The sequence below is a fragment of the Scyliorhinus canicula genome, chromosome 1 (assembly GCF_902713615.1).
Source record: "Scyliorhinus canicula chromosome 1, sScyCan1.1, whole genome shotgun sequence".
Taxonomy (NCBI): Eukaryota; Metazoa; Chordata; class Chondrichthyes; order Carcharhiniformes; family Scyliorhinidae; genus Scyliorhinus; species Scyliorhinus canicula.
The window spans coordinates 293602048-293627055 of record NC_052146.1 but is presented as its reverse complement, the minus strand read 5'-3'; the positions used below and the strand labels follow the sequence as shown (position 1 = coordinate 293627055).

At 47.3% G+C, this 25008-nt stretch overlaps 1 protein-coding gene across 3 annotated transcripts in view; it reads right to left on the bottom strand.

Moving 5' to 3' along the window:
* smyd3 (SET and MYND domain containing 3) overlaps positions 1-25008 on the bottom strand; it is an 894585-nt gene that overhangs the window by 697349 nt on the left and 172228 nt on the right. For all 3 annotated transcript variants that reach the window (XM_038815506.1, XM_038815488.1, XM_038815496.1), the window contains exon 2: positions 2158-2221. In XM_038815506.1, the coding sequence (XP_038671434.1) occupies positions 2158-2187 (30 nt within the window). In that variant the 5' untranslated portion in view covers positions 2188-2221. The remainder of the gene's footprint in view (positions 1-2157; positions 2222-25008) is intronic.

Sequence of the window (25008 nt, the reverse complement as noted above, 5' to 3'; positions counted from 1 at the left end):
TCGCGTTGGTGGAACACCCTTTACACTCTGGCCCATCTGACACTGTCCAATGTTGTATGACAGTCAGGGCAGATGGTGACCGCGAACCTCCACTGAACTGGGCGGTCAAAAGCCTCAATAGGCATAAGGAGTGGGAGTTGGGCAATCTAGTGGGCACCATTACCCCCCCCCCCCCCCCCCCCCCCCATATTAGGGTGAATGGGTCAGGGCTGGGCGGGAAAAAGGTGGGCACGCCACCCATTATATTTTGCATGTCCCACCCCCGCTGAAAGTACACAGTCTGTGTGTGTGCGTGTCTGTGTCTGTGCGTGTGTGCAGGGGGGGGTGGCGGCTGTAAAGTCCAGCTGGACATGTCTGGCCTGCTTTTAAGTTGTTCTGCGTTCTGTCTACTTTTACAAAATCTGTGGTAAAATATCTTGTTAAAAGACGCACAAGCGACACGAGGAGAGACCTTTTCACACAGCCGGCGATTAGGGTCTAGAATGTGCCACCCGAGTGTGTGCCGACGGCAGGTTCAATCGAAGCATTCCAAAGGAAATTAGTCCGTTGTCGGAAAAGGAAGAATGTGCAGGGTTACGGAGAAGAGGACGAGCAATTAGCACTCGGTGAATTGCTCATTTGAGGAGCCGTGCAGACACGATGGGCCAAATGGCCTCCTCCTGCAATGTGGCAATTCTGTAAAAAAAATTGTACCTGTGGTACAGCCCTGACACGGAGCTGCAAAACAGGACAGGCGTAGAATCCAAAGATGGTCCAGCGACAAGAATTGAATCTCCAATCACTACAATACTTTGTTTTTTTAAATTGCACCTTTCACGCTGAAACATCTTTGGTTGCTGCACACAATCAACGATTATTTTGGACAGCGGGGACCATTAGCTGTGCTGACGAGACATTTCAGTCTGTTGTAGAGCCGAGACAGAACAAGGTTGCTCTATTTTCGTTCAATTCCAGTAACAGGCAGACATCCCCTCAAAATTGGCCATTTATTTCTACATTCCGTTTAATTTATTTGGCTGCAAACACTCAAAATCATTACAAGACCTGCCAAAGTGCTGCTTCTTTGGTTAAAGCACCACCTTTGTTTATGAAGCAGATGTGGATCAATGTCAGACTCCTGCGACCCAAGGTTTATCAGACAGTTAAATCGGAGGCCACTATTTGTTGAGTTGTTGAGCACGGAATTCAACAATTATCAGTGTCCCCTTCCCTCGGGCTATATATAACCAATTGTCTCTCTCTCTCTCTAAGTTCCTTTGCGAACCAGTGCTAATTACTTATACTCCCAAGGTACACCTCAACCACCATAGCAACGCAGCTTCAGTTATCCACAAGTTTTTTTTAAAAACTGGTGCACATCAAAAATCAGTAGCCTGTTTTTTCAAGTACCTCTCGGGGCCCCTGCATTTTATCTTGATACTGGATTGTATTTGCTTATTGTCATGTGTACCGAGGTACAGTGAAAAGTATTTTTCTGCAAGCAGCTCAACAGATCATTCAGTACATGGGAAGAAAAGGGAATTAAACAAAATTCAAGAAAATACATAATAGGGCGACACAAGATATACAATGTAACTACATAAGCATTGGCATCGGATGAAGCATGCAGGGTGTAGTGTTAATGAGGTCAGTCAATAAGAGGGTCATTTAGGTGTCTGGTGACAGTGGGGAAGAAGCTGTTTTTGAGTCTGTTTGTGCGTGCTCTCAGACTTCTGTATCTCCTGCCCGATGGAAGAAGTTGGAAAAGTGAGTAAGCCGGGTGGGAGGGATCCTTGATTATGCTGCCCGCTTTCCCCAGGCACCGGGATGTGTAGATGGAGTCCATGGATGGGAGGCAGGTTCGTGTGATGGACTGGGCGGTATTCACGACTCTCTGAAGTTCCTTGTGGTCCTGGGCCGAGCAGTTGCCATACCAGGCTGTGATGCAGCCCGATAGGATGCTTTCTATGGTGCATATACTGCACATAATACCGCAAGACCCAGCCAGAAAGGAGATAATTGGGCAATTTCCCCTCGTCAACTTGGTCATCATTATCACGTCGCTGCTTGTGGGAGCTTGCTGTGTATAAATTGGGCGTCATCTTTCCTACATCCTGTCTCCAACCTATTGGCTGACAGTGTCGTTAATATCGTCAATATTCACCTTGTCCAGCTTACCTGGCATGTAGCATTACAGTATCTTGCCATCTTGCATTGAGAACAACGCAGCAGAGATTCCTTCCTGTGAAGAGAAAGATATATTACTAACCCAATAAAAGAGGACGGGTTTGCGGTTGAATACAGTTTAATATTGTGCAATCCGGGTGATTAAAGTCTTTGGAAGATAAGTCTTGCTCGGATATTTATATTTCAAAATAGCAATCAATAACAGGAATTTTAAAAGCTTGCTATAAAATGGGACAAGCAAATTTCTATTTATATACACACATGGCGAGATAAAATTCCAAAGTGACCTCGATTTGAACAGCAATAGCTGACCACCCACAAACTCAATTGCTTTCCACTCCAGACCCAAAGCAATGTGGTTGACTCTCAACCGGCCCTCAAGGGCAAATAGGGGTGGGCAAGAAATGCTGGCAGAGCCAGCGACTCCCACGTCCCATGAACAAATTAAATAAATTGCTGCTCGGTTTCCGTTGAAAGGCAAAATAAAAGTGACTTTTGAGAAATGCAGCCCATTTGAAACTGAACACGGAAAATCCAGGAAATTTCGGAACGGCGAAACCTCACCAACATGGCAGTCTGTTGACCTTACTAACCGGCACATCGAAAGGAGTTGATGCGCTAATTCTAACTGCACCGTTGCACAAAGGTGGAAAGGTAGGAGCAGAGGTAATACTTGTGGGAACGGTCCTGACTCTGAGCTACAAAACAGCGCAGGCATAGAATCCAAAGATGATCCATCGAGCAGCACTGAACCTCCAATAATGCTAATACTTTGGTCAAATTGCACCTTTCACACTGAAATATCTTTGGTTTTACCTGTCCCACCATACAAACAGATAAAAGCCACCCGTAAAACCATCGAGAATTGCTTCTCCGATTGAACAGTTTATGGTTAATCAAAGCTGAAGTACCTCCATGTGAAACGGTTCAGTGGCTGGACTGCTCAGCTCAGCAATCTTTCACATGAGTGATCACGGCCACTTCTTTTTCCTTTCCCCACCGGCCTGCTTCAACGTCTCATTAAGAAACTGCACGTGGGAAGTGGGAGTTTAGTTCCAGAGACCCAGATGTAATCTGCCTGTCACCCTCTAAGCCCCTTAACTCATTAATAAGCATCCACGTTCCTTACACGATTGGTTTCGGGTTGCCAACTGTGACTAAATGCATTCCTGGAGGTTTCATCACACTTGCTCCCCCACGCTCCAGCCATTAGACGGCCAACACAATCCGTCCTTGTGACGTATGGCCTTCCTACACTGGTTAGAAAGTCAGGAGATTCATTACCCAGATTGGATGATGCTTGATTGTCGGTCAAACAACTGATCTGATCGGCCCCTATTTCAATATTTTTATATCTGGTAAACAGAAATGTTCAAAGAAAATGACAACAACAAAAAACCCAATCTGTTGCAACGTCCTGAAGTTTCTTTTCTCCAGGGCTGCACACAGCATGGTCCTGGAGATTGATCTTCAATTCCTGGAGACTCCAGGCCAATCCTGGCGGGTTGGCAACCCCAAGTCACAAGGTGAAGTTTGCCTTCAGCTCCACATCTCCAACTTCACACCAGCCGAGGTAAATCAATATTGGTTGCCTTGAAAGGGGACAAAGACATCTGGGGACCAGATTTGCGAAATGTTTTTTCGAAACCCCTTTGACCATTTTGCTGAGCTTTCACTGCAGTTCCGTATTTCTGGAACCTTCTCGTGAATCTTTTCTGCACCCTCTCTAAAGCTTTCACATCACATCCTTCCTAAAATGCGGTGCCCAGAACTGAACACAACACTCCATCCAGTTGGGGCTGAAGCAATCATAGAACCGTAGCTGTGCAGAGGGGGCCGTTCGGCCCATCAACCCTCTGAAAGAGTACCCTACCTAGGCCCACTCCCCCACCCAATCCCTGCAACCCCACCAAACCTGCACATCTTTGGACTGTGGGAGGAAACTGAAGCATCCCGATGTACCCCATGGAGTCACATGGAGAAAGTACAAACTTCACACAGATGGTCACCCAAGGCCGGAATTGAACCCAAACCCGGGTCCCGGTGCTGTGAGGCAGCAGTACTAACCACGGTGCCCTTGTTTTATAAAGAAAGGTTCATCTTAACTTCCTTGCTTGATGGAAGTCTATTTATTTCTAATTAATCAATGCCATTTTGAAAGTAGGGTATCCAAAATTGAAAACAATAATTCAAACATAGCTTCAAGACAGATCTAAGTCAAATGCACTTGAGACTCATGAGTATTCGGCACATTCATTATGTTTTGCACCTCAGGTACGGTGACTGCATGTGTGCAGCTCCATAAATAGCCACTGCAAAATGACCTAGATTCGAAGAATCTTCATCGAAACTCTCTTTAGGCTTCAAAAACAGACTAAGTGACAGATTCTCGGTTTTTAATGCAGGCCCGGTGATTGTAAACTGAACTTCTGAGTCAGGAGGCCTCTGGTTTAAGGCCCACCTCGAGGACCAGAGCACATAACCTAAGCTGATGGGGAGGATGCTGTATTGTCTTTCAGATGAGGCACTAAACCCAAGCCTCACCTGCTTGCTCAGGTCAAACCGACGTGCAAGAACATGCTGCAGGGAAGAGCGAGGGAAAATGATTCTCTTGGTGCCCTGGCCAACCATTTCTCCCTCAACTAACTCCACCGCTAATTCTTTCATTGTTAATGGTGTAGTCTTGCTGATCATAATATCGGAAAGCAACAGGGTGCTCTCGGGGGTCTGGGTCGGGGAGGGGAAGATATCCGATATCTACAAGCTTATGCAGGAGGTGGAAGAGGCGTCAGTAGAGGAGCTGAAAACGAAGTGGGAGGGGGAACTGGGGGAACAGATCGAAGACGGGACATGGGCTGATGCCCTGGAGAGGGTTAATTCTTCCTCCTCGTGTGCGCGGCTTAGCCTCATCCAATTCAAGGTGCTGCATAGGGCCCACATGACTGGGACGAGGATGAGTAGGTTCTTTGGGGGTGAAGATAGGTGTGTAAGGTGCTCGGGGAGTCCAGCGAACCATGCCCATATGTTCTGGGCATGCCCGGCATTGGAGGAGTTCTGGAAGGGGGTGGCGAGGACGGTGTCAAGGGTGGTGGGATCCAGGGTCAAGGCAGGATGGGGACTCGCGATCTTTGGGGTTGGGGTAGAGCCGGGAGTGCAGGAGGCGAAAGAGGCCGGTGTGCTGGCCTTTGCGTCCCTAGTAGCCCGGCGAAGGATTTTGCTACAGTGGAAGGACGCGAGGCCCCCAAGCGTGGAGACCTGGATCAATGACATGGCGGGCTTCATTAAGCTTGAGAAGGTTAAATTCGCCCTGAGAGGATCGGTGCAAGGGTTCTTTAAACGGTGGCAACCTTTCCTCGACTTTCTGGCTCAACGATAGGGTACTGGGACAGTAGCAGCAGCAACCCGGGGGGGGGGGGGGGGGGGGGGGGGGGGGAGGAGGCGTGTGATACATGTGATGTTACGGTATGGGGGGAATTGTGGGTGTTATGGGGCTGTTAGTTGCACATTACTGCTTGGTGCTATACTTGTTGTTATATTTTTATATTTTCTGTAAAAAATTCCAATAAAAATTATTTAAAAAAAAAAAAATAATATCGGAAAGCGATTGGCTGTCTGGGTCTCTTTTCTCTTGAAAATAAAAAGAAACAAAAAAGTCATTAAAGTTAAAAAAAGACTGATCGGATCTCTTCACACATCTCCTCTACTATAGAGGAGTACTATACTTCCTCTGCATCACCCGATGCCTGTGCCTATGTATTTATATTGCGTATTTATCGTCTGTCCTATGTTTTTTCATGTATGGAACGATCTGTCTGGACTGTATGCAGAACAATAGATTTCGGTACACGTAACAATAAACCAAATACAATCAAATCAAATCAATCAAAGTAAAATGGCTAGGAAAATATCACAGGATAATAACTATGCCTATTATAAGTTCCTTTTCAACAAGTTCACCTCAAAAGTCACAAGGTAATTAGCGCAGACAAACAGCCAGACATCCCACACTAATAATCGGGTGCGGTTGGTAAGGTTTGTGCAACTTGGGTCAAAGATTTCATTTGCTGAATATCAAGGAGCTTCAAAAAAAAAGTGTGTTTTGGATCTGTTCAATTTTTGGATTTATGGACAAAGGATACGCGACCTTTCGTACAGAAGTACGTGGGAGGAAACTAGACAAGCGAGAAGGAAGTAGGGGATTACGCTGTGAGGTTTAGATGAGGATAAATGGGGGGAGGCTTGGTTTGGGGCATGGACATTGGCATGCAGTAGGTGGGCCGAATTGGTGGTTTTGATGCCGTATATCCTGTGAAAAGTAGGCTGGCACGGTTTGCCAACAGAACAGAGGTGGATACACTTCCAATCTAACTCAGTCGCTAAGGAGGTACATGGTATCGAGGACGCAAAAGAGGCTGTGCAGAAATGGAAATCCTTATTTTGCGGTGAAACCCAGACAGTGACAAAGGCCGGTTTAGTATCCTCCTGGTTCAAATCACTGGAAGGCCAAGAGCAGATATACCTGTGAGCAAGCACAAAGGTTCAAAACGTAATTGTCTCGAGATCAATTTCTCGACCTGAGGGCAGAAAATGCAAAAGTGCATTGGTCCTCGAAGTTCAGTAACAGTTGCCGCACATAAATCCCTACATCCCAATTTCCCACATATTCGACCATGAGGATCTCCGCGTGGATACTGCGATGAGTTACTGAGTTGGAGTATGATATCACTCAAGGGCATCTGAACATTGCTGCATCAAACTGAGAGCGATAGGGGAATGGTTGGAGAGGGGTCATTTCTGTGGCAACACGCACCTTCTTAATAAATCAATGGGTTACAATATCGAACATTCCAGCTTAATTATCCCCCCCCCTAAAAAAATTTCATTTAAACCACGCATGAAAAGGGAGGAATTAGTTGAGCATGCGGCCTCGGTCCCTGTGAGAATATTCCAGCGTTATAAACACCAAATGGTCTCCTCCTGTCCCATTCCGATGACAGCCGAGATGACCCTCATCGCCAGCATCAACTGGCAAGGTGTGACCCACGTATTTTTCTCACTATCTTCCCCGCCACCACCAACCACACGGCTCACGCGGAATAACCAGTCTACAATTTAGGCTTCATTTAGGAGGGCCCAATCCAGGGGGAGGAGCCTCAGATTCCAGGCCGGCCGTGTGAAACGTTCTGCTGAAGTTGTTGGATAAACATCAGGGATGGAAAGTCTTGGATGTCCCCCAACCCCCTGTTCCTGAACAGGCCTGCAGGTGTCATGATGATCCTGGGGGGTGGGGGTGGGCGGTGTCCAGGCTGCTACCAGAGGCCTACTATTGTGGCTGGATCACAGGTGAGTGATGACAGGTTTTGTGATATTAGCCTATTGTCTCAAAAGTAATGAGTTATACAGCTTTCATAAAGCACAATATCCTATCTGTGGCCTTCCTGTGTTCTTCAAATCTTCATCATTTTATTTTAGAGGCACCCCTTGCTGCCATCATATTGTATTTCTATGTTTGCTTAACACAAACGTACCCAGAGGAGTGGTCAGCCAAACATTAACAGAAAATACTGGACAATCTCACCAGGTCTGACAGCATCTGTGGAGAGAGAATGGAGCTAACGTTTCGAGTCTGGATCACTCTCTGTCAAAGTCATCCAGACACGAAACGTTAGCTCCCTTCTCTCTCCACAGATGCGGTCAGACCTGCTGAGATTGTCCAGTTATTTCCGTTTTTGTTTCCGATTCCAGCATCCGCAGTAATTTGCTTTTATAGACTGGAAAGTTAAACATAGGTCTGGTTTATCTGAAGATGTAGCACAGGATTGCTCAGCACACAGAATTACTATAAAGATTAAACAGGTATCGTCAACAGGACAGCGGCAATTCCTTCACATCACATACTGCTAACTAAACTGAAAGCTCCTCCGAACAAAGACTTCTGGTCACATGGTTTACATCCTGGCTACTTACTCTGATTAACATACTCTCTCACAGGAATATCACAACAGTGAAATTAACATTTCTCTGCACCCCCCCCGGCCAAGAATCTAAAATTATTGCGTAATTATCTACGTCATTTTTGGAGGTTGTGAGTAACGAGTACGCTCAAATAGAAATTCAGTCTCAATTCTGTCATCCTCCTGAGGGTAACCACACTGGTCATCTCCCCTTCCCACAAAATAACACAGTTACAACCGGGGATTCTCCAAGTGGTGAACCAGATTAATCATCAAGTATTATCCCCTCTACACCATGGTGCCACAAGCAAGCTACTTCAAAAGAAAATGAGAAAGGAGGTGGGGGAAGTAAAAATCTAAATCTTGCATTGATATATCAACTGTCACCACCTCAGGACACCCCAAAATGCTTTACAGCCAATGACATCACTTGAAGTTACAAGTGGAATGTGAGCAGCCACTTTTCACACAGTAAGATCCCACAAGCAGCAATGGGCGGCAATGACCCGATATCCGTTTTTTCTTTTCAGCAATATTTGGCTGGGGAACAAGTATTGGCCTGGTCACCAGGGGGGGTTCCCCTGCACACCTTCAAAGAGGTACTGTAGGATCATTTGCGCCCACCAGAGGGGGCAGACGAGGCCTTGCGATTGACATCCCATCCGAAAGTCGGCACCTCTGACAGTGCAGCACTCCCTCACGACTGGACGTCAGGCTGCATTGTGGGTTCAAGTCTCTGAAGCGAGACTCAAACCCACAACCCACTGACTCGGTAGCAAGAGTGTAACCATCGAGTCCGGGTTGACATCTCTGTTACATTCAATGTGCCTTACGTGGCTACAACTGTGATTCTGACAAACCCGTGCTTGCTAAGCATTCGGCATTCGTGGTTTCCCTCAATCCTCATCAGGGTGCGATATGATTATCTGCACCGATGATTTATGATGTCTTCAACAACCACCAATCAAGAGTTAAGCGACTAAAAGGAGAAGCATCTGTAATTTAGTTAACCAGGACATTACCAACTGAAAGCTGTTAAAATCTATCGGTGTCACATAATGTTCAAATGAGGCAGCTTACAGCATATAAATTTTAATAAATTGCTGCCGTTATCATCCGCAAGACACTTTGCAGAGGATCATATTTCATCGAGCCATCATTGCATTAATTTTTTACATGCGCCTTGTATGTATTATTCAACAGATTACACTCTGTGAACTTTATCAGAAGCACTGAACAGCGGTTTTTATCTAGCCCAAATCATTTAGGGCATTCTATGATGCTAAATGTTGAGAATGAGCAACATTAATTTGAATTTATATAGCACCTTCAACCTAGTAAAACGTTGCAAGGAGCTTCTCAGAAGCTCCATTGTCTGTTGTTGCAAAGGCAGAAAGAAAATGTCTTTATTAATTCGCCCACCTCACCAACAGGAAGCTACTGGCTGCAGCCAAATTCAAAAAGACAGAATAGAACTCCTCCACTGCAATGCCAAACAATGCTTTGCCATCAGCAGTGTTTTCTAGCTACGCCATTTATTACTGATGAAAGGGGCAATCATGATTTTACAGAAAATATACTGCCTCCATTCGGTGTAATCTACAAGCTAACCTTTACTGGGTTCACCCGAAGGTCAACTATCAGAGAAAGAGCTGTGCACTTTGGGTCTTTCTTGCTTTATTTTCCCCTCTACAGAGGCGCAGAAGCTTCAATTAACCTTCAAAAGACGCTGATACACAGGACTACATATCACTCATGATTAGCTGCAGGCACCAACCCTAGATTCAGTCATGATCCTTGCACACAACTGTGGAAAATGAAAACATCAGCCAAATGGCAGCTTGCTGTAGGGCTGGTGGAACAAAAACCGTGAGAGCCATCACGCACGTCTCCAATTAAATCCCTCATCCTTTTCCACAATTATGGCAATGAGGACTGCACAGAACGGAGGGAGAAAATTGAACTTCCTCTCGAGCAATTAAAGGCATCAAATTTTTAAAAAAGCTTTTGTAAATGTAACATTTTGCAGAATATTTGTTGTAAAACAGGATCCACGCACAATTCCTTGAATAGATCAGAAACGAATAATGTACTTAAAAGCCGCCTGGTAGTATGGAACTCAAATATTGCTGAAAAGAGAGATTTGTTGTTGAAGCTTTTCATCCTTCACTCATTAGGACAAACGCAAGAATGTCAAATTTCAAACGATCACAGCAACTTGTACGACAGGAAGCTTGGGGGATTCCTCTTGTTCCTTGTGGCTTTTTCCATGGCAATGCTTCAGCCAGAGTCAACTTGCCAACCTATCAGCATCCTTTTCTCCTGTAGTATAAATTGGTGTGATTATTTGAAATTTGGCATTCTGGAGCTTGTCCTGATGAGTGTAAGATGAAAAGCTTCAGCAACATGTCTCTCTTTACAGCAATCTTCAAATAATGTACTCGTGTGCACCCTACAACCACTTGGGTAGGGAGTCTTGTTCAAAAGTGGATTGCCACACAGGGTACTAGGAGGGCTAGTGCAGTGATTAAAGACAGAGAGCAACACACCACAGGAGGTGGCCATTCGACCCATCATCCTGGTGTCAGCTCTTTGAAAAAGAGTGACTCAATTTATCCCATTTTCCCACTCTTTTCCCATTCAAGTATTTATCCAATTCATCTTATTTCACAACACTCTGCTTTTTAAAAAAAACTTCAAGCACTTTCCCAAGCGCCCAATCATGTGAATAATAGCCAATAATAACTGGGATGTGACAGGAATCTAGATTCAACAAAGTTATAACGGCCCTCTTTAAGAAAGGGGTGAAGTTCGGTATGTTGTAACCAGCTCATTTGTGGGTTCCTTCTCTGGATGAAGTGTCAAGTCAAAGACATACACACTGTGATGAATAGATGAAGAACATTAACATGATCACCAACACTGGGCTCACACAAGGTACCAGACCAGTACGTGCACGGAGGAAGATAAATACTGTGCAGCCAGGAAACCAGGCAGATTTCCGACGTTACAGCAGTGTCAAGCAGAGGTTGCACGTGGGCCCCCAGAGGTACAGTTCTCCAAGGTAAGAACGCTTGACGTCTTCATCCACCACCGCAGCCGATGGGATTTAAATTCAATGAATAAATATCTGGAATTTAGTCTCTCTGGAATGGTAACTATCTAACCATTGTCGATTGTCATGAAAACCCATCTGGTTCATCGGAAAGGAAATAAGCCATTCTTACCTGGTCTGGCCTACATGTGGACCCAGACCCACAGCAATATGGTTGATTCATAACTGCCCCATGAAATGGCCTAAGCAAGGGCAATGCTGGCCTTGTCAGTGACGCCCACACCCCATACAGAATAAATTTTAAGAAAATGCCCCCATTCTGACATGACCAGGATTTGTCCCCATGCCAACGTGCGATTGTCCACACACACACCTTCAATCTGATCTCCATCTCTTTATAACCGTTTCCAGGTCTGGGAACATCCATCCCTCAAGAGTATGCGCAGTGGTCACCTTGGTGATTTTGGAATTTTTTCCCCATAAATTTAGAGTACCCAATTCATTTTTTCCAATTAAGGGGCAACTTAGCATGTTCAATCCACCTAGCCTGCACATCTTTGGGTTGCGGGGGTGAAACCCCTGCAAACACGGGGAGAATGTGCAAACCCCACACGGACAGTGACCCAGAGCCGGGTTCGAACCTGGGACCTCGGCGCCGTGAGACTGCAGTGCTACCTCTGTGCCACCGTGCTGCCACGGTTTTGGAATTCTTTCGACATAAAATGACCACCGTTGGGTGAATGGTGAACACAAGCAGATTTGCAAATGAGTCAAACTCTCTGTTTCCCTGCCTGTATCAGTGGAGCCCAGTGCAGAGATTGTGCCTGAGGTTCCAATGCTCTGGTGCTACCCAGGTTGGATATAGAGAAAAAGACTTTCTGACATAGATACAGACATACATAGAAGATAGGAGCAGGAGGGGGCCCTTTGGCCCTTTGAGCCCGCTCCGCCATTCATCACGATCATGGCTGATCATCCAACTCAATAGCCTAATCCTGCTTTCTCCCCATAGCCTTTGATCCCATTCGTCCCAAGTGCAATATCCATCCGCTTCTTGAATATATTCAATGTTTTAGCATCAGCTACTTCCTATGGCAATGAATTCCACAGGCTCACCACTCTTTGGGTGAAGAAATATCTCTTATCTCTGTCCGAAATGGTTTACCCTGAATCCTCAGACTGTGACCCCTGGTTCTGGACCCACACATCATTGGTAACATCTTCCTTGCATCTACCCTGTCTAATCCTGTTAGAATTTTATAAGTTTATAAGTATGAGATCCCCCCTCATTCTTCTGAACTCCAGCGAGAACAATCCCAACCTAGTCAATCTCTCCACATATGACAGTCCTGCCATCCCTGGAATCAGTCTGGTAAACCTTCGCTGCGCTCCCTCGAGAGCAAGAACATCCTTCCTCAGAGAAGAAGACCAAAACTGTACACAATACTCCAGGTGTGGCCTCACCAAGGCCCTGTATAATTGCAGCAACACATCCCTGCTTCTATAGTCGAAACCTCTCGCATTGAAGGCCAACATATCATTAGCCTTCTTTTCCGCCTGCTGCACCTACATGCTTACCTTCAGCCACTGGTGCGCAAGGACACCCAGGTCCTGCTGCACACTCCCCTCTCCCAATTTACAACCATTCAGGTAGTAATCTGCCTTCCTGTTTTGTTTCCAAAGTGAATAATCCATTTCTCAACATGCTGCACAGCTGAACTAATGGCACATCATCAGCATCAAGGTGCTTCACTGGAGTGTTACCGGACTAAGAGATGGAGATATGAAGTACAGAATATTTTACGGAAGGGTTCAGTGTCCATAATCTGTTGAAATCAATCGGACGGGTTGACAATTGCAACTGGAGCCACACAGCTCATTTAGACAAAGTTGTGTAGCACCTGAAAAGTCAACACCAAAATCAAAAAATGCTGGAAAAACTCAGCAGGTCTGGCAGCATTGTGGAGGGAGAAAAGAGAGTGAATGTTTCGAGTCCAGTATGACTCCTCATTTGACTCACTGACTAAAAAGTCAATCTCTTCCCTCAGATCCAGGAATGGGCGGCATAGTAGCATAGTGGTTAGCAGTGTTGCTTCACACTGCCAGGGACCCGGGTTTGATTCCCTGCCTCCATTGCCCCCAGACTTTAGGGTGGCACGGTAGCACAGCAGTTAGCGCAGTTGCTTCACAACTCCAGGATCCCAGGTTCGATTCCCGGCTTGGGTCACTGTCTGTGAGGAGTCTGCACGGGTTTCCTCCGGGTGCTCCGGTTTCCTCCCACAAGTCCCGAAAGACGTGCTTGCTAGGTGAATTGGACATTCTGAATTCTCCCTCTGTGTAACCGAACAGAGTCGGAATGTGGCGACTAGGGGATTTTCACAGTAACTTCATTGCAATGTTAATGTAAGCCTACTTGTGACAATAATAAAGATTATTATTAAAGGATGCAGTCACAATTCGCATCACATTCACCCAACAACAAATATCCAGGTTGAAAATATGGAGTGCATTCGGGAGATTTATACCCCAGCTTGATCATTGTCCGTCCCCTCCAGCACACACTGAGGGACGAGTGGTTCCACCACTTCAACACTGCAAGGCTTTTCCAAATGCACTGGAGGATCGAAACATTCTTTCAAACAATAATAGACGATTCATAAAAGTTTTTTAGAAATGTAACAGCTTCTCCCTCATCCTATTTATAAAATTTCGGCTAGTTTCAACCAGCAGTCGTCTTACCTCAGTCAGAAGGTGACGTGCTGCACGGTGGTACAATAGTTAGTGCTGCTATCTCACAGCGCCAGTGATCTGGATTAGATTCCATCCTTGGGCAACTGCGCGTTCTCCCAATATCTGCGTGGGTTTCCTCCGCGTGCTCTGGCTTCCTCCGACAGTCTAGAGAAATGCAGGTTAGGTGGATTGGCCATGATCAACGCGCAGGGTTACGGGGGATGGAGTGGGCCGAGGTAGGGTGCTGTTTCGGAGGGTCAGTGCGGACTCGATGGGCCGAATGGTTCAATGTCTCCAGGACGAGAGCCCACAATCGAAACCGAGATTTGAATGCAATACCGTGGGAGCGCTGCACTATCAAGAGGCAGCAGATTCCCAACGAGATCATTAAACCGACAGATTAAACAGTCATTCAACTCACTGCAGTTTGGAATGGGGCAGTGCACAAAATGGCAGCCACACTCATTGCAATAGACATGCACCTCCACGTCGATTGCAATTCTCCACTTTGGAGAAGAAAGCACATTTTGTAGACGGCCCGGTTTCAAATGCAAAGCAATTAATTTTGCCGCACAACACATGGAACCTTGAAAGAAAAAAAACAAATGCTCTGTGAATGAAAACATGGCACTGTATTGCTTTGATGACAGTTGTTTGAATCAGCAATATGATCTTGGCAGAATGGTGATGTCCTGCTTTGACAATGTGAGGAGTGGGCTTGGACCCAACCTAGACTAGTGATGGGCCATCAATTGCACGTGAGACGAGTTGCTGTACAAAAGTTAGGCTTTAATAAGCTAGAACTTAGCCCTGCGGTCGACTACAATAAATGGACGACCGCCGGGCGTTCTGACTATTTATACCTCGGTATGGAGGCGTGGTTAACTCAGCCTCTCGACCAATCGGAGAGCCGTCACATGACTGGTCTCAACCAATCGGTTGAGAGGCACATGACCGACCAGGGCCAATGGTAAGCCGGTGTTCTGCACCAATGGCAGACAGCTATGCAAATCATACCACCACAACTAGGTTGGGTTATCCTGTGCCAGTTTTAAGAACCCTCTGTGAATGAGTTTGTATATAGCTGAATCCACAGCACAAAAGCTATCTTCAAATTGAACAAAGCCTATGGAACCTCAACTACAAGCAGTGGAAAGGTCACAAGCAACAGTCAAGTGTGTTCTTAACAGACCAAAATGAAAGAACAATGTGAAATATAGAAAGCAGAGCTCCTATCGCAGTCCAGTTAGATTACTGTTTCCATGCAGATGTCCACAGTCTTGTGCAATATCCAGGTGAACACCCTCCTCTTTCAGGAATTCACTTGCAAATTAAACGCGTTCTACTTGGTGCTTTTAAAGCTTGGCATCAGACAGCCTAATGGTCAAAAAACACGACTGCCGATTTATGAACTTTCAAAGAAAGTACATTTACAAGTTAACAAAACCCAAAGGCAGCATATCTCAAATTGTCGAAAGCACCCGTGTTGGATTTCACAGAGAACTCCACGAGTAAACAATCTCAAATCTCACTTTGTACATTCGGCCCTGCAAATAATGAGGCCTCGGGAACCAGTGCGACATTTAATCTCAGTGGGCAGCCCATCCAAGGTGCCTGCAGCATGGGTTCCAGCCAGGCGGTAGCCAGTTTATATAGCCATCCTGGAAAAGCAGGCTTCCAGAACCAGGATAGGGTTTCACACATGTACACACGCAGGGCTGTGTGAGAGCTGCCTTCTCTCCTTATAAATCCTAACGTCCAGAGTGTGTGGGGGACATCGTCTGCACACTTCAAATATTGAAATAAAATGCAGATAAGATTTCCTTTTACAGCAATGCTATTTAAAATAGCAGTTGGATGCTACATTTGGCAATGGCGTCACTCCCATTGCCACCAAGCCACTAGCTGTAACGACTCTCACATCACTCGGCTCCACACTAAATGGCCAGGCTTTCTCCTTGACAAGACGAAGCAAAGTAAAGTCAGCCTATAACACAAAAATATTCAAACGCCCAGTCTGAGATACTGGGCTCCGAGAGAGACAACTGTCTCCGAGAGAGACAACTGCTGATTATGGACTAGTTACCTAATTGGAAACAAAGTTCATGCCAAGAGTCACCCTTGGGCAAGGCAGAGTGTTTTCCCATTGATCAGAGCTGAAAATTGCAATGATTTGTATTAATGCAGCTAAACAGAGAATGAATCCATTTTCCTGTGCTTGATCCTTTATTGGATGGCTCGCCCATATCACCGGTGAGTCAACTTCATTGTCACCGCATAACTGGTTAAATGAGAGCTCCATGCTCCATCAAATCATCCTGATGAAAGAAAGCATTAAACCAAGCACTGTTGCTCACAGCACCAGGGCTCTGTGGTGATATGCATCACTGTAAATACACAAGGGGTTAATGTAAGTACACGTAGGCTAGCTAGACACTAGAGGGAGCACCAGAGACACACAGAGCACTTAGGTCAGTAAGATAGGACACGACCAATGGGCATTCACGATACACACAGAGGTGACACTATCACAGGGGGCATTACGCCAACCCATATATAAAGGATACAGCACACATGATCTTCCTCTTTCCAGTGGAGACACTCAGTGAGTACAGACACAGGGTTGATTGAACATCACACCTACCACGTGGATTGTAGCAGACTGGTTCGTCAGTCTGAGTAGCTATAGAAGGATTAACAGTAGAGTCGAATCCAAGTAGGAGAATTGTTAATAGTTCAATAAACGTATTGAAGCTATCTCCACGTCTGAACTTTCCTTTGGCAGAGTGCACATCAAGAAAGCAGCTTATGCTAAGTCAAGAGCATAACAAGACAGGCCCCAGGTTTGATTTCCGTCTTGGGTCACTGTCTGTGTGGAGTCTGCACGTTCTCCCCGTGTCTGCGTGGGTTTACTCCGGGTGCTCCAGGTTTCCTCCCACAAGTCCCAAAAGGCGTGCTGTTAGGTGAATTGGACATTCTGAATTCTCCCTTCGCGTACCTGAACAGGTGCCAGAGTGCGCCGACTAGGAGCTTTACACAGTAGCTTCATTGCAGTGTTAATGTAAGCCTACTTGTGACAATAATAAAGATTATGCAAAGCTTTCTTGCAAAGGAAGATAGAGGGGAACTCGAAGGTTTTGAATCTTTCTCACATTAAAACAGAAGTTGGGAGGCAGTGATGCAGTGGCATTTTCACTGGACTAATAATCCAGAGCCCCAGGGTAATGCTCTGCAGATAAAAGCAGAAAATGTCTGAAAATCTCAGCAGGTCTGACAGCATCTGTGGAGAGAGAACGGACCTAATAGTTTGAGTCTGAATGACTCTTTGTCAAAGCTGGAGGAAACTGGAAATAGGATGAGATTTATACAATTGTGGGGTGGGGTGGGACAGAGGACCAGCAATAGGTGGAGTCTAGGGAGAGTTTGATAGCGATAACACAGACAAAATGAGAAAGGTAATGTAAATGGTGGTGATCATGGCTAGGAAGGGGGCCGATAGTGGCACATTAAGGGATCTGAATGTGGTAATGGAAGAATAATGGTAAGTAATTTGTCAAAGGACAACTAGGAACAGATGGCCCAAGTGGGGTGGGTAGACAGTAGTGAGGGAAAACCAAGATGGAAAGCAGGGTGGAAAGGGGAGGGGGGGGTTGGAAAAATGAATCAATGGAAGAAATAAAATAAATTGATAGAAATAAAAATGGGGTGAAGGTGGAGGAGAGAGCTCACAGTCTAAAATTGTTGAACTCATGTTAAGTCCAGAAGGCTGCAACGTGCCTAATCGGAAGATGAGGTGCTGTCCGTCCAGTTTGCGTTTGGCTTCACTGGAACATTGCAGGAGGCCAAGGACAGTCATGCGGATACAAGAGCAGGTTGGTTTGTTAAAATGGCAAGCGACCGAAGGTGTGTTGCAAAGTGGTCACCCAGTCTGCGTTTAGTCTCTCCAATGTAGAGTAGACCACACTGGGAGAAGCCAATGCAATAGTAGATTGAAGGAGGTGCACGTTGCTTCACCTGAAAAGAATGTTTCGGTGCTTAGATGAGGAACAGGGAGAAGGTAAAGGGAAAAGTATTGCATCTTCTGCAATTGCATTGGGAAGGTGCCGTGGGAAAAGGGGGAGGTGTTGGGGGTGACGGAAGAGAGGATCAGGGTCTCCTGGAGGGAATGGTCCCTGCGGAATTCTGATGGGGGGGGAAAGATGTGTTTGGTGGTGGCATCATGCTGGAGTTGGTGGAACTGGCGGAGGATGCGTCTTTGAATGCGGAGGCTGATAGTGTAAAATATGAGGACAAGGGGGAGCTAATGCTCTGGGAACCCGAATTCCATCACAGCAGGTGGTCAAATGATAACCATGAAACCATTGCCTACTGTCATTAAAAACCCATCTGGTTCACTAATGTCCTTTAGGAAAGGAAGTCTGCCACCCTTACTTGGTCTGGCCCACGTAACTCCAAGCCCACAGTAGTGTGGTTGACTCTTAAAAATCGTCCTCTGCAATGGCCTAACAAACCAGTTCAAGGGCAAATAGGGATGGACAATAAATGCTGACCCAGCCAGCGACACCCACATCCCACAAATGAATTTTTAAAAATTTCAACAAGAGAGGGAAAGAGATTAATCGCCTCGCATTCCCGATCAAGTCACTGCAATTATTCTTCGACTTGCTGCTGACAGGGGCATGTGTAGAGACCCTTCCGTTTATTTGGCCTCCAAACTACGCGACGAAGAAACTCAATTTTTATGCAGCATACGTGCGGATAGCTCTTTCTCCCGAATATTTTCATTTTAAGTCAGCTGAACAAATGATCCAATTGCCATAATAAATAAGGTTAACAGTTGCTGGCAGCCTGTGTGAAGATTATGGAGTGGAATCTGAGATTCCAGTAACCTTTGCACCTTAGCTTTGTAAGACATCATGCCAATGATGGCTTCGGACTCGATAGAAGGGAGGTGGGCAAGAGGGAGTGATAGAGAAATGTAGCGGGCAAGACCCTACATCATCATGCTAGCGGTTACTTATCCAAACCAAAAGCACTGAATGCGCCTGAGGTAAGACCTTCAACTTAGTTAAGGTTGTTCAACTGCAGACAGAGATCTGTAACTTGCTACTGTGACTAAGTTTAAAGACAAGGTGGCACTCAATCTCGGAAGTGCAGGCCAATTACTCCATTTGTCTTTTCACCGTTACCATGGAGCTTTTTCCAGGTTACTTCTTTTTTTAAAATTAACTTAAAGGATGTGGGTGTCGCTGGTTAGGCCAGCATTTATTACCCATACCTTACTGCGCTTCAGAAGGTGATGGTGAGCTGCCTTCTTGAACCTCTACAGTCCATGTGATGTAGGTACACCCACTGTGCTGTTAGGGAGGGAGTTCCAGAATTTTGCCCCAACGACAGTGAAGGAACGGCGATATATTTCCAAGTCAGGATGGCGAGTGACTTGGAGGGGAAGGGGTGGGGTTCCCAGGTATCTGCTGTCCTTGTCCGTCTAGTTGGTAGAGGTCTCAGGTTTGAAAGGTGTTGTTGAAAGAGCCTTGGTGAGTCCCTGCAGTTCATCTTGTCGCAGGTACACAGGGCTGCCACTGGTTGACCTTCTTGAGTTTTATTAGAGCTACACTCAATCAGGCCAGTGGAGAGTATTCCATCACACTCCTGTGTCTTGCAGATGGTGGACAGGCTTTGGGGAGTCAGGAGCTGAGTTATTCGCTACAGAATTCCCAGCCTCTGACCTGCTATTAGAACCACAGTATTTATATGGTTAGCTCAGTTTGATTTCAGGTCAATAGATGTTGGCAGTGAGGGGATCCAGCGGTGGCAAAGCCATTGAATGTCAAGGGCCGACGGTTAGATTCTCTCCTGTTGGAGATGATCATTGCCTGGCACTTGTGTGGCACGAATGTTATTTGCCACATCATCCTAGTCCAAATATTGTCCAGGTCTTGCTGCGTTTGAACACGGGCTGCTTCATGATGGGAGGAGTCGGAATGGTGCTGAACATTGTGCAATCGGTAAACATTCCCACTTTTCACTTGACGATGGAGGGAAGGTCACTGATCCAACAACTAAGAGGGCACGTCATCCGAAAGATGGTGCCTCAGACAGAGCAGCACCCCTTCAGTGCTGCATTAAAGTATTAGCCAAGGTTTTGAGCTCAAATCTCACGGGAGAAGGCACAGCAGTGAAGGCTGGAAGCCGACAGCAGCTGGGGAGGAGCACGGAGGTATGACAGGAGGTATGACACTGCAGGGACAGAGCAGAGCCTGGGAGGGTGAAGTGGTTCCTTTGCAAACGAGCTGAATCGAAACTCCACCAGCAAAGCATGCGATTATCTCGAGAGCTCAGCAAACTTGCAAACAAATGGGTACAGCAGCAAGTGGCAGCATTCCAGGATAAACAGCAAATCCCAACGTTTTCATGGAAAAGAAAATTGTTATGAATGTCTTCTATTAGGACTCACACTCTCCTGGGAACTGGTCCTGCCAAATTCGAGAGATCATTGCCAAGTGAACACTTTAAACACTTCATCGCATACAGAACCTGTTCCAAAAGGCAATGCGAACTGCACTACCATATATTCTCCGAGTCTATCAAATTTGAAATCATGAGGCATGTTGACTCAACCCCCCTCCCCACAACACTTCCAGACCAAAGATTAAAACCAGAGATGAAGAAACAGTCCAAGTTTAGATCGACTGATTATTTACCTCATGAAATTAGGTGAAACAATTGAGAACAGGAAGAAATACGTACTTTGAGCCAACTCGTGTATAGAAGGCCTACTCAAAGATCAGTCTCACAGAGGCAGTATTTATTACTGACCTTATTCCGAAAGCAAGGTTTGCTGTAAGATACCATCAGAAGTCCAGGGGAACCCATCTGCACGCCGCTGGAGTTTATAGATTCATGGAATGGTTACAGTACAGAAGGCCATTCAGCCGACCGTGCTCACGCTGGTTCTCTGAAACAGCAACTCCACTCGTCCCACCCAATCTTTTCTCTTCAGACAATTCTCTAGTTCCCTTCTGAAGGCCCCATTTGAATCTGCCTCCACCGCACTCTCAGGCAGTGCACTTCACATCTTAAAATAAATCTTTCCTCAGGTTACCTCCAGTTATTCCGCCAAATGCTTCGAGGTGGGCGTCCTCTGGTCCGCAACCCTTTCACCAGGGAGAGCGGTTTCCCCCCATCTACTCTGTCCAGACCTCTCGTGATTTTGAACACCATCTTCAAATCTCCTCTCAACTCCTCTTCTCCAAGAACAGTCCCAGTTTCCACAATCCATCCACGTAACCAAAGTCTCTCATCCCTGCAGCCAAATCCCACATGTCATTTCAACCACTTTCTCAACCTGCCCTGCCACCTTCCAACAATATTTACCCTCCAACACACCCCTCCCCACCGCAACCACCTCGGTGATTACTACCTGCCTCACTATAGGGTGCGGGCCCTGGGCTGGCAGTAACATCGGGTCTGGTCCATGGGATGGAGGATGATGACAACCCCGCTCTGCGATGAGCTCTGGTGCTGCGCATCGTTTGACAACGTCGGACTCCTGTCCATGGTCGCACTTTCCCACCGTCCACCGGTCCCATTGAACCTTTGGGGTGGTGGAGGTGGGGACGGGGTGCGGCTAAGGGTTGGGGTTGAGAGGGAGGGAGAGGGGTGGGATACCGAGGTGAAGCGCGGAGTCTGACCTGGGGGGGGGGGGGGGGGGGAGGAGGAGGGGGGAAGATGGGCGGATGTTGGAGGTGGGGGCACTGGCCAGGGCCCCCACCTCCGACGTCCGCCCATCTTCCCCCCCCCCCCCCCCCCCTCCACAGCAGCCAGCCCAGCCCAGCCTATCCCCACCCTTCTGAAAGAGCACCGAAGCAGGTGAGAGCTTTTGTGCACAGGTGTTCATTTTGAACATAACAGGTGAACATCTCTATAATGGTTTGTGCTGTAACCCCTAACACTATCCTGTGTGCTGCGTCCGTACCAACTTAACTGGTGTCTACCTTTCTGGCCTTAGGGCCCTAACGCTATGTCTCGGTGGATCCCCAGGCGGTAGATCAGGGTTGGAGGTGGCCTGCTGCGATTCCCATCCTGTGACATGGGTCCCCTTTGGCGGCCATCCTCTGGAGCTACCGGACCTGGGTGGGCACGGCAGTCACATGTGGCATGGTACCAGGGTGGTACACTTCATGCTGTTCTGCCCATTGTCCATCAGATGCACCAGAGACAGGATGGGGGTGGAAAAAGAGTCAGAGGTGTCAGCACCTCCCTTGTGGTGGCACAAGTCCCATCACCTCTTCTTCCCTCGGGGTGCCAATGGCTGCTCCTTGGGACGGGAGTGCGACTGGAGCGAACCCCTGGGACTCCCCCGCCACCTGGCCAGGTAAGGATGGCAGATTTCCTTCCCTGAAGGACTTTAGCGAACCAGACAGGTGTTTATGACAATTGACTTGGTTTCACCATCATCATCAGACTTTTAATTCCAGACGTTTATTGAGTTTATTGCCGTGGTGGGATTCAAACTCGGGCTCCCAGATCGTTATCCTGGTTCTCTGGATTACTCGTCCAGTAACAACCCCACTCCACCACCGTCTCCCCGCTTCATCGCTGGAATCTGCTTGGGGGTGGGGTCGGGGGAGGTGGGTGGTGTGGGGATGCGGATCGTGCCACAAGTGCCAGAGGGACATCCCAGCTCAGCGGGAGCTCACCTAGTTGTCCGATACCAACCTCTGCCTCAGCGACTGCCTTTCCCCAGGCCCGCCAACCAGGTCCAGTGCCTGCTGCTCCGTAATTGTGAGGGACCACAGGTCTGGAGGTCGCTCTCCAGTCTTCTCCCTCTCTCTCTCTGCGGCTAAGTGTTGCCTTCCCCTGGGTGGCCCGGGGGGGGGGGGGGGGGGGGGGGGGGGGGGGGGGGCAGAGAGCACACAGTGTTAGGCAGTCAGGCACATACAACACAGGGGCTGGTCTTTGTGGTCAGGTACCTAGCCATAGCAGGCGGTATGGGTGCATGCGCTGCAGGCAGGTGGGGGATGGGGGGGGTTTGGTGCATGGGGTATGGTGCTGCCTACTCACCCTGGCCTCCCTGAGGTCATGCAACTGCTTCCAGCTGTTGTCCGGTCCTGGCGGCGGGGCCCAAAGCGCTCACGACCGTTGCCGCCTGTGCCCAGGCCCGTTGTACAGCAGTGGGTGGCAGACCCCTTCCCACCCCGGGGAACAGGATGCCCCGTCTCTCTTCCACGGCGTCCAGCAGGGTCTCAAGCTCTGCGTCTGCGAACGCGGGTGGCGCTATTCGTGCTGCCACATTATTGGCTGGAACGAGTGTGCGTGGGGAGTAGAGTGCTGATGTGCGGCTGCAGCCGTCATTCTCTTGAGTGGCAATCCTGACCTGGTCAGGTTTCCATTGGAATCGTTGGAGTTCCCCACGACACCAACATTAGACCATCAACGGATCACGAATTGCTGCGAGACTGACACCAGTTTAGCTGCGGTAGAATTCCACCGATAGTCACAAACAGCGAATCCCGCCCATGGTCAACATGACCTCCCGCTCTTGAACACAATACCCCAATTCATAAAGCCCAGGATACTGGCTGCTTTATTAACCACTCTCTCAAACTCTCCTGCTACCTTCAGTGACGTATGTACATATACACACAGGTTATTCTGTTCCTGCACCCCCATCAGAGTTGTAAACTGAGTAAGGGGGCCGGTTTAGCTCAGTGGGCTGGACAGCTGGTTCATGATGCAAAGCGAGACCAGCAGCGTGGGTTCAATTCCCGTACCGGCTGAGGTTATTCAGGAAGGCCCCTGCTTCTCAACCATGTACCTTTTATATGAATGGCATATGCATGAAACACAGCCTTTAAACTCTGAGTATTGCGACAGGATTTCAAGCCACCACACCGAAAGTAAAGATTATTTTCCACGAGAGATTTTGAAGTGATACTTTCCCCTGCATAAAAGAGCTCGCAAGCACAACCATACCACTTGGGGAAGCGCTGATTAGCTGTGGGGGGGGACATCAGAAGGAGACAAATCACAAATAGATCCCTCCCGAGCACTGTTCCCGTACTGCCAGTTATTTTAGAGCACAGAAAGGCCACACCAAAAGCGGTCTTTATTCCCCAGCTTAGTCACGGTGCATTGCACAAAGTACCGGAATGTAACAAGTGGTAAATAAAAAAAGGTCCATTTGGCTCTCCAAGCCCATTCTACTGCACCATTAACTTTCCCATTATATAGTATTCCGTTACACTTTGCAAAATCTGTAATGTTTCCCTCTACAATACTATGCGGCTGATGATTGCAATAGCCCTCCAATAGTGCACCCTAGGCAGTGAGGTACTTAACAATGGAAGGGATGAAGAGATTTGGATCCTAGTCTGTTTAACCAGAAACAAGATAAACACACTGTATAACCTACTTTTAGGAACTTGTCCCAGCCAATAGCGATCACTCAACCCACATCACTAAAACTGATGATCGTTGTTTGTGGGACCATGCTGTGTCCAAATTGGCTGCCATGTTCTCCACGGTACACCAACGTCCACCACTGATAAACAACTTTACTGGTTGAAGAGTTTTAGGGCATCGTGAGGTCATGAAAAGCACCGCGCAAATCCGCATTTTTCATTCTACATCGGCAAAAGCCAGGACACGGGTTATTCTTTTCAAGGAAGGGAAAGAGTCTCAGCTCTGGGTTACCATCCATCAGCAACATTTGCTTAGGCTTAACTGGATTTCGGGGGGCCGCTGGAGTGTTGTGCCCGTCTCCCGCGCCTGTCATAATCAAGCACAGCGCTGAAAAGCAACAGCAACACCCTCCTAAAGGGTCCACACAAAGAAAACCACAAGATTAAGCACCGCAGTACATCACGGGATTGGTCCCCGAAGAGGGTCTGCGTAAACTGGATTTATATTCTCTGGAGTTTAGAAGAATGAGTGGTGATCTCATTGAAACGTAGAAGATTCTGAAGGGGCTTGACAAGGTAGACGCAGAGACATAGCTGCAGAATCGGAGAATCCAGCCCTGTCCGCAGGATCCGTCTGGTCTTACGATCAGAAAGACGGTGCTGCCCCCACAGTTATTCTCCGTCCGGTGGGTGGGGG